This window comes from Colobus angolensis, unplaced genomic scaffold (genome assembly GCF_000951035.1).
Source record: "Colobus angolensis palliatus isolate OR3802 unplaced genomic scaffold, Cang.pa_1.0 Scaffold5, whole genome shotgun sequence".
NCBI classification, from domain to species: Eukaryota; Metazoa; Chordata; class Mammalia; order Primates; family Cercopithecidae; genus Colobus; species Colobus angolensis.
The window spans coordinates 34,343,162-34,353,704 of NW_012118487.1; the positions used below are offsets into that span (position 1 = coordinate 34,343,162).

The 10,543-nt window shown below is 39.1% G+C and overlaps 1 protein-coding gene across 1 annotated transcript in view; it reads right to left on the minus strand.

The window, feature by feature from the left end:
- KIAA0922 (KIAA0922 ortholog) overlaps nucleotides 1-10,543 on the minus strand; it is a 170,202-nt gene that overhangs the window by 30,721 nt on the left and 128,938 nt on the right. The window contains exons 19-24 of the mRNA XM_011959776.1: nucleotides 9,691-9,818; nucleotides 7,353-7,495; nucleotides 3,563-3,749; nucleotides 3,174-3,359; nucleotides 2,439-2,588; nucleotides 1,457-2,085 (exon numbers count right to left, since the gene is read on the minus strand). Of these exons, the coding sequence (XP_011815166.1) occupies nucleotides 1,457-2,085; nucleotides 2,439-2,588; nucleotides 3,174-3,359; nucleotides 3,563-3,749; nucleotides 7,353-7,495; nucleotides 9,691-9,818 (1,423 nt within the window). The remainder of the gene's footprint in view (nucleotides 1-1,456; nucleotides 2,086-2,438; nucleotides 2,589-3,173; nucleotides 3,360-3,562; nucleotides 3,750-7,352; nucleotides 7,496-9,690; nucleotides 9,819-10,543) is intronic.

Sequence of the window (10,543 nt, forward strand, 5' to 3'; positions counted from 1 at the left end):
CCTCAAAAAAAAAAAAAAAAAAAAGAAATGTCCTTTTATAGAACATTTAAAATTGAGTTTAGGATTTTCACCAAATGCATAAAGCTCATCAGAAGTAGTCAATCCATAAAATTTCTGTACTTCTTCTCCAATATCAAGAAGTGAAAAAGATGAAGGTATATTTAGATATTTAGATGCTTCAAATAAGATAAAAGGCAACTGAGTTTTCCCAGATTAAAAAGTGTCAAAAATCTGACTACAGGCCAGCAGTGGTGGCTCACGCTTGTAATTCCAGCATTTTAGGAAGCCAAGGCAGGCAGATTGCTTGAGCTCAGCCTGGCCAACATGGTGAAACCCCATCTCTACAAAAAAATACAAAAATTAGTTGGGCATGATGGCATGTGCCCATAGTCTCAGCTACTCGGGAGGCTGGGATGGGAAGATGGCTTGAGCCTGGAGGTGGAGGCTGCAGTGAGCCAAGATTGCGCCATTGCACTCCAGCCTGGGTGATAGAGCCAGACCTTATTTCAAACAAAACAAAACAAATCTGACTATAACAGGTACAGAAATGTGTATATTAAAATGGTCAGGATGGACAAAAAAAGAAAATAAGCACAGACCTTTCTAAACTTATAAATAAGCACAATAGGCCAAAGGGATCTATTAAAGGATAATGACAATTCTCTATGGAGGTCATCCTCCTAGTCTACTTGGGCATGTATTTTCCTTAACTGTTTTTGCTACATGAGAACATCTGTCTTCTTTTAACCAAGGAATACAATTAGAGAAGAACCAGGGCCAGGCAGCTATTAAATAAAATAGCTGAAGTTTTGTTCAGTCAGAAACATTTCATGGGCTGATTAATTTTTACAAATAGTCTGAAAATCTGAGTTAAAAAATAATTAAGGCCAGGTTCAGTGGCTCATGCCTGTAATCCCAGCACTTTGGGAGGCCGAGGTGGGTGGATCACTTGAGGTCAGAGTTTGAGCCCAGGCTGGCCAATATGGTGAAACTTCGTCTCTACTAAAAATACAAAAATTAGCCAGGTGTGGTGATACACACCTGTAATCCCAGCTACAGAGACTGAGGCAAGAGAATCACTTGAACCCAGGAGGCGGAGGTTACAGTGAGCCAAGATCACACCACTGCACTCTAGCCTGGGTGACAGAGCAAGACTCCATCTCAATAAATAAATAAATTAATTAATTAATTAATTTAGAAAGTGTCCATGTCGTCCCAACAAGAAAATACGATATTCATAGTCTTCTAAACCTATGTACTAAAATTTAAACCTCTTAGTCACAACATGTCTCATCTTGAACTTTTTATATGTCTTTTTTCAACATTTAAACCTTTGCTAAAACTAAAAAACTCAGCATCCACAATTAAAACTAACGGTTACAGGTGAGAACAAATTCCATTAAAAACAGACTCGGGACAAACAGGAGAGAATTATCAAAGGGGATGAAAAGATTACCATTATTTTTCCTGGAAATTTCTGGCAAGTCTGGCTGGTGGTACTGAGGTGAGTTTCTTGGTAAATGGTTTTCAGGTAGTTTCTTGGAGGCCTTCAGTAGACAGAGCTCCTGTTCCTTGAACTCGGCTGTGTTCTCTGAAGTTTTAATGTCAGTTTCCTTAGGAAACATACATGTCTGTATTCCCTCCTTCATACTACATTCTGAAGAAGGATTATTGAAAACAATTGTGTTTTTCAGTGTGTTTTCTTCTTTATTCAGTAAGTTTTTGGGAAAGGTTAAATTCTTCTGCAGGTTGACATTTATGCCACTTGCATATTTGAGGTTGATCCAGTTCTCACCCATGGCATCAGTGCAAATGTCCTCTTTAGCAGCAGGCAGTGAGCTGCCTAGGGGCGAAGTCTGTTTTTCCTCAGTAGTTGTGCTGGTGCTGCTGGCTGCAGCTGTGCTGGTTTTGTGTTTACTGTAATATACTGAGCATTTGTGCTTCTTCTGAGAATGACCGTAGGTGGCTGGGCTTCTCTTTGTAGCATTCTGGATCCTGCTTTGGGGAGTGTTCACTGGAAGGCAGTTCTTCCCCCTGCCTTTATCAGAGGGGCCATATGTATCGAGAAAGTTCTTGCAATTGCTTCTGAATTTAAGAAGAAAAACATTTGGCATAAAGGCAAAGCAAATCAAACTCTACTTCTCCATTTCCACATCCATGAGAAAAGGGTAGCAATCAGTACGGAGCGTAAGTTCTACCTTCCCTTCTTCTAAAGCTCCAAGAGTTGTCTGCCACTGAGAATACCCATCAACTAAGTCCTTGCATGGAGACTATCTCATAATAATAACGGGGCAGCTGTTCACATAGTGACTTAAAGAAATTTTTATGAAAATAAACGTGGAGTCAAAATTTATGGTTACTTAAAATTAAATCAGAAACGAGTAATATCAAAAGCGAGAAACTGCTCCCACTCCCAACCACACTATAAGAATTCTTACTTGTAAGAATGGGAGCTGATTACATCCATGGGACCATTGTTTTGCTGTGAAGAGGAGCTAGCATTTTGCCTCTGTCTTGTTTTCATGAATTCCATGAGAATGTACTGTGCTTGTTGGAAGGCTATTAAAATCACACCCAACAGGGACAAACTGAGGAAGAAAGCAACGAGGTTCAGTATCGCATGGTTCTGACTGGCATTCAAAAGACTAGTTTCATTACAGAAGAGTGGGGAATGATTTACGAGAAACATCTGAAGATGCAGTATTAAAATTCCCTAAGATTTATCACATAATTTCTGATGTTCCTTAAAGATTAAAAAAACACATACAATTTTCCAAAATTGTGCATATTGATAAATTTGACATTACAATTCCATTTTTATGAAATCATTCAAAAAGGGTCATTCCAGTCTTCTAATCACAAATCATCACTGCATGAGCTAGCACAAGTAATTAACATTCATATCATCCACCATGACTGCCTATGAATATACTATATATGAAGCACAACTGTCTATGATACTTCTAGGTCCTATGACTCTCTTACAATTAGTTTACTATAACCTTAAAGTGCGCCAGTGAATATTTCATGTATGTCACAGTTCTCAAGGCGGTAACAATTCCACTCAATTCATATACTTTGACTACACTCGGGCAGTTTACGTTTTCACGCAACTTGCCTGGATAACTGCTCTATTCCGTGAGAGGAGAACAAAGGAGATGGTAATGGTTTACCTGACAAAGAAGACCGTGAGTCTCCAAAATGACTCCTCCCAGCTGGGTCCTGGAACCACATCTGCACACAAGGGCAACAGGTGATGAGGGAGAGTCACATTGAGAGTGAAGCGAAATTCTAGGTCTGCTGCGGTTACAAGAGTTAGGTCCCGAATTACCCAGGAAGAGGTAAAGTCTGGAGTGAACCTGAAAATAAAAGAATCATCCTTATGAACTTTTAATTGTTTTAATTTTAGTCACAAAGCAAAATAAAGACAACACGTCTTACTTCTACAAAAGAAATATTTACATAAAAACAACATAAGATGTCTTAACAATGGAAAAAGTTTTCCTCCTCACACTGTTAAATGCACCACAAAACTGAAATCAAGTTAAAGCCCAATGCTTACACAATGCTGATATCGCGGGATGTGTTTGGGTCCAGGGAAAACTGATGACAATCTAGCACCTCGAATCCATAACCTTGGCAGTTATACCCATTAATTTTCAGAGACGAAACAGTTATAGGAAGAGGTCCAATATTCTCAACTTTAAAGTTCTTTGTAATAGATAAAATTTGCTTGCTGTCTTTCAGTTCTAATGGGAACCAAAAAAAGATATATTTAGTATATGTGTACTATAAAATTTATTTAAAATAATTTATTGGGTCAATATTTATTAAATAAACCAAACCATGATCTATATCACTAAAATGTGAAAAAATCCAACATAAGCTCAAAGTATGATTTCTATCTAATTTCTAGAACAATTATAGATTCTGTTCTAGGATACTTAAGTAGGCAAGATTTTTCTTACCTGAAAGGTTCTACCAAGATACAAAAATACCAAGATACAAAAAGTAACCAAAATCTCTTCTTTGGTCCTTTACTTGTTAAAGGTTAAGGTAAAAAGTTTGTTCTTCTCAAAAGTCAAATAGTTTGATTTACTACAAGCCACCATATACCCCATGCCCTATAATTTTCACTCACATTGAACCAGGCACCAGTTAAGGGGATGTGTAAGTGCTTCTGTAAAAATCCATCACAGCTGCTAGAAACACAGTTCAAACATGTGCTATGCTATTATAAAGAAGCAAATTCTTGCAAATAAATGAGAACACATTTTATACTGAGTTTGAAAAAAGAAAGGTTATGACAATTTTTAAATATCCTTGTGAATTTATAACAATCTATCCCATATAAGGACTAATATTTTTATCTGGTTCCAGTTTTTTTTTGTTTTAGAGCCAGGGTCTCACTCTGTTGCCCAGGCTGGAATGCAGTTGTATGATCATAGCTCACTGCAGCCTTGAACTCCTGGACTCCAGCAGTCCTCTGACCTTAGCCTCCCAAGTAGCTAAGACTACAGGTACACTCCACCACAGCCAGGAAATTGTTTAATTTTTTTGTAGAAATGGGGTCTCACTACATTGCCCAGGCTGGCCTTGAACTCCTGGGCTCAATCAATCCTCCAACAGTGAGAAACCTAAAGTGCTGGGAATACAGGCATGAGCTACAGTAACAGGTCTGGTTCTACAGTGGTTTTTTTTTTTTTTTGATACAGAGTCTCGCTCTGTCGCCCAGGCTGGAGTGCAGTGGCGCAATCTTGGCTCACTGCAAGCTCCGCCTCCCGGGTTCACGCCATTCTCCTGCCTCAGCCTCCCGAGTAGCTGGGACTACAGGAGCCTGCCACCATGCCCGGCTAATTTTTTATATTTTTAGTAAAGACAGGGTTTCACCATGTTAGCCAGGGTGGTCTCAATCTCCTGACCTCGTGATCCACCTGCCTTGGCCTCCCAAAGTGCTGGGATTACAGGCATGAGCCACCGTGCCCGGCCTAGTTTTTATATTACTTCCTAATTCTAGCATTCAAAGTCAACTCTAAATAACTGAATGAATAAGTGGAATAATAAATACCCTAAAGAAGAATTCTGAATGTCAAATTACTAACAAATCTTTTCTTTTGGAGACAGAGTCTTGCTCTGTCACCCAGGCTGGAGTGCAGTGATACAATCTCAGCTCACTGCAACCTCCACCTTCCAGTTTCAAGCAATTCTCTAGCCTCAGCCTCCCAAGTAGCTGGGATTACAGGCATGTGCCACCACGCCCAGGTAATTTTGTATTTTTAGTAGAGACAGGGTTTCACCATGTTGGCCAGGCTGGTCTCAAACTCCCGGTCTCAAGTGATCTGCCTGCCTCAGCCTCCCGAAGTGCTGGGATTATAGGCGTGAGCCACCGTGCCTGGCCTCTAACAAATCTTTTCAAACTGGGTGCCCATTTAGCATAGTTTTCTAAAACAAACAGAAATCTACTCAGCCATTCAGATAGTCCTACAAATAATCCAATGGTTTCACCAACCAGGTTTCTCTGTAGAAAACATAGTTACACTAAAATGCTTTCTGTGTTTTTATAAAATTAAAATTAGTAATAGGAAAATAAGAATTTACCGAAAGCATTTTACATTCATTGTTTATTTCTGTTTCAGTTCCTGAGGAAGTTGCTGAAACTAATATAAATAGTTTAAAGGCATTTCATTTAAGTACACGCATAATTTTAAAATTTTCTAGTGCAACATGTTAATGTGCTTCTAAATCTGCACTGTCTGATATGGTAGCCATTAGACATATGCAGCTATTTAAACTTAATTAAAATAAATTTTAAATTAACTTCAGTCATGCCAATTATTTTTATTTTTGATTTTATTTTTTTCTGAGACAGGGTCTCACGGTGTCACCCAGGCTGGAGTGCAGCGGCATGGGTAGCTCACTGCAGCCCAGATCTCCTGGGCTCAATCAATCCTCCCACCTCTGCCTCCTGAGTAACTGGGACTACAGGCATCTGCCACCATGCCTAGCTAATTTTCTTATTTTTAGTAGAGATGAGGTCTTGCTTTGTCGCCCAGGCTCGTCTCAAATTCCTGAGCTCAAGAAATCTTTCCAACTTGGACTCCCAAAGTACTGGGATTACAGGTGTTAGCCACCACACCCAGCAACTAGTTATTTTTAAAGACTTCTTTTTTTCTTTTTTGAGACGAAGTCTTCACTCTTGTCACCCAGGCTGGAGTGCACTGGCGCGATCTCGGCTCACTGCAACCTCCGCCTCCTGGGTTCAAGCGATTCTCCTGCCTCAGTCTCCTGAGTAGCTGGGATTACAGGCATGCGACACCACACCCGGGTAATTTTTGTGTTTTCAGTAGAGATGGGGTTTCACCATGTTGGCCAGGCTGGTCTCGAACTCCTGGTCTCAGGTGATCTGCCCACCTCAGCCTCCCAAAGTGCTGGGATTACAGGTGTGAGCCACCGTGCCCCGCCACTTTTAAAGACTTCTTAACCACATGTGGCTAGTGGCTACTGTCTTGGATGACACAGAAACAGAATATTTTCATCATCACAAAAAGTGCTATTAAACACTTTTAATGTTTTCTCCAGTCATCATTTCAGTGATTTTCTGTGATTAGGTAACTGACAGCCAAATGAACTGCTTCGTGTATTTATTTTAAATGTTTAACACTACTCTGATAATTCAGCAATTACACAATCTTTTTTCCCTCTGTATCTTTTTGGTTTGTTTGTTTTAGAGAGGGGGTCTTGCTATGTTGCTCGGGTTGGCCTGAAACTCCTGAACTCAAGTGATTCTCCCACCTTAGCCTCTTGAGTAGCTGGGACTGTAGGTGCTGATATGGTTTGGATCTGCGTCCTCACCAAAATCTCATGTTCAATTGTAATCCCCAATGTTAGAGGTGGGACCTGATGGGAGGTCAATGGATCACGGGGGTGGTCTCTCATGGTTTAGCACCATGAGAAGCTGAGCGGATGCCAGCATCATGCTTCCTGTACAGCCTGCAGAGCCATGAGCCAATTAAACCTCTTTTGTTTATAAACTATCCAGTCTCAGGAATTTCTTTACAGCAATATGAGAACAGACTAATAAAGGCCTGCACCACCACCCAGCTTATGTCTATTATCTGAGTTAAATATCTAAAGAGACCACTCTAATCCAGGGGTACCAGCCTATATATGCTCAAATATTTACCTGATTTCATTATTTGCATCAATACAATGAATTTACCATAAATTTTTAGAATTTAGAATTTAACAATTTTAAATTTTAGAATTTAAAATTTAGAATGTAGAACCCTTTCACTCTCAGTTTTAATGCCAACCTTCCCTGTCTGTCAAGAGTGCCACGCATATGAACTCACGTCTACGGCAGTCCATCAGTGTGGACTCGGGCACCTTAAATCGGAGGGAGCCTCCTGCACCTGGAAGTCTTCCACCCACTTTTAACAACTCTCTCGCTCCAAATCCTTCCACGCCAATCATGTCAATAACAGTCAAGTTATTCCTGTAGTGAAAGGAAATACAAATAAAAAGGCATTACATGGAGTCACAAAGTACAATGTACTTGAATTTAAATATTCCCAGTTAGCAAGAATATTTTTAAACTTTTTTGAAGTTTTAAAAAAGAAAATCAATTTAAATACTGTGGAATCTTCTTCCATCTCACAGAATAAGGGTGCAGCCACAGGCAAGGGAAGCTGCCACTGCCAAGTACCAAAGTGAGCTGACTGCAGCAAGAACATGCAAACAATCATGACCCCCTTCCAACTACAGCCCACACATGTAGCCTCATATGTTTTTCTAATAACTAGAAACCAGGGTAGTGATCAGACATTCGAGAAAAAAACCTGAAGAAATAAACTGGGGAACACAGACAAACACTAATAAATTTAGACAAAATGATAAAACTTATTCACAGGGTGAATTAAGGTGTTTTCATAGTAATCGTAAGAAATTCTGCCTTAGGGATGATACTAGACATAAAATTCTACTGTTTCTTTTGAAGTGAAGATTTAAAATATCACCCCATAACTAACATGTATCTAGTCAGCTTTTTATCAAATAGTAATTCAGACTAGCATGTATCTTTTCATTAACTGAAATTCCAGGACAAAAAGGTGGAAATGATTTTTATTTTTTTTAATTTTTATTCATTTACTTAGGAGATAGGATGTTGCTCTGCCACCCAGGCTGGAGTGCAGTGGCATGACCACTGCTTACTGCAGCCTCAACCTCCCAGGCTCAGGCAATCCTCCTACCTCAGCCTCCCAAGTAGCTGGGCCCACAGTAGCAAGCATCACCACGCCCAGCTAATACTTTGTATTTTTGTAGAGAGAAGGTTTCACCACATTGCCCAGGCTGGTCTCGAACTCCTGGGCTCAGGTGATCTGTCCGCCTCGGCCTCCCAAAATACTGGGATTACAGGCATAAGCCACTACACCTGGCCTGGAAATGATTTTTAAATGATGCATATTGGAGTGAAAGCCACTCCTCATAATGTAAATATTATAGAAGCAGCAAGAGAATTCATTTTACTTTTGTAATTATATAGAATACACTGAAACAGCTTTACATCTTTAAAGGATTAAAGAGACTTTATTAACCATTTAAATACCTTTAAGTGATGGAGTAATAGATGACTGATGTTATTTACAGGACAGAAACTACCAGAAATAAATTAACTTCTATGAAAAATTTAGACTTTCTTTTCAAGTATGAGATAGTTCAACCTGGGGTGAAATAAAGTTTGTCTCTGCACTTCCTAGGACCTTAGTTCTTCAACGAAAAGTTGGTTTAAATAAAACACCAAGTCAAAAAAAAAAAAACTTTTAAAAAGAAAAAAATAAACAGAAAAAAGAAACACTAAGTCAACAGGGCATTAAGTATTTTTAGTTAAAATGCTTAATAAATAAACTCTTAAGAACTTTACCTTTTTTTAGTATCATTCATTTGCAGAAGAACAAACTTACATATTAAAGAAAATCCTGAATAATAAATTTTTTGCCAGGTGATCTGATACTACAAGTTTTTAAAAAATAACTCAAATGTCATTTATTAAAAATTAAATTTGTGTTATACTTCTCACTAATACATAGAGCTTCAAGATACATCTGTATTTACTGTAAATTTTTTAAAGCCTTTCAAGACTACCTAAAGATGAAAACAATTTAAAAATGAAACACATTTAGCATACTTAAATCAGTTAGCAGTAACTCATTTCAAAGGAAGAAAAGGAATAAAAAGAGCCAATGGGCTGAATGAAACACCTTTTCTGTTGTCCTTTGGGCTACTGAGAATTCCAGGACCAAAAAAGAGATGAAAACGATACAAGTTTGTTCAAATACTAAAGACTGAAAATATCTACAGCAGCCCTTTAATGATCTTTCTATGCTAAGGACAGATTTGCATGAGTGTGTTCTGCCTTTTGAGACAGTTGGACGAGAAGCCATGTGGAAAGCACTACCTCTCCTGGAGACATGCACGCACACTCCCTGTTGGAGAAGAGAGGAGACTGAGGCCCTGGCGATTACATATCAAGCCTCCAGTGACCTCTTTCTCAGCTTCCACTTCTTCCTACCCTGCAACACAGTCTTCATCCTGAAGGTCTGATTGAGAAGTAAATGTCAACTATCAGCTAAAGAGATTTACACAGATGAGTCAACGAGAAAGAAACAGATTCTACAACAGGAACACACCTACCGGATTAGTATGAGTGAGTTAACTTTTCCATAGTCAGTGGGTGTGAAAACTACGCCAACCCTTTTCATTTCCAAAGGCTGCAGATGTAAGTGGAGGATGCCAAACCTGGATTCCTCAGAATGCGTACCCTGCAAATTATTAACAAATTAAACAATGTCATACTCCTAGAAAGCAAGCTTCCATTGTCATTAAGTGCATCCTAGAATTTAAACATGATTGCTTTTCTTTTAATGCCCAGATTTGATCATCCTAATCAACCTGTTTGAACTTGCTTATCCTGAGAGTTCACTCCAATAAACAGCTTCTGAGCCATAGCTAAGAAACATAGCTAAGAAACATAGGCAGAGGCTACAGGACAACCTGACACAGATGCTGGAGAGGGGATTTGCTTCCTGGTTTGGATGGAAGTTGGGGCTAGCTTTCTAGACAAAGATGCTCTGAATGTAAATCATCAATCAGAACACAGACCCGATAGCCTCTGCTTGAATGCTAAAGCAATCTGACAAGACCACTCACCCACCATTGGACAACCAAAGATCTCTTTATATAAATTCTTTATATTGAATTTAAGTTTATATAGAAATCATCTTTATTATATTTAGTATCTCCAGTCAGAAGAAAGATCTTTATTTACTCACATCTTCCTCTATGTTCTCCAAGATGTCTTTTGGTGTTTTTTGTTTTGTTTTGTTTTGTTTTGTTTTTGCATAAAACTTGTGCTCTAGGCCGGGCGCGGTGGCTCAAGCCTGTAAACCCAGCACTTTGGGAGGCCGAGACGGGCGGATCACGAGGTCAGGAGATCGAGACCATCCTGGCCTACACGGTGAAACCCCGTCTCTACTAAAAAAATACA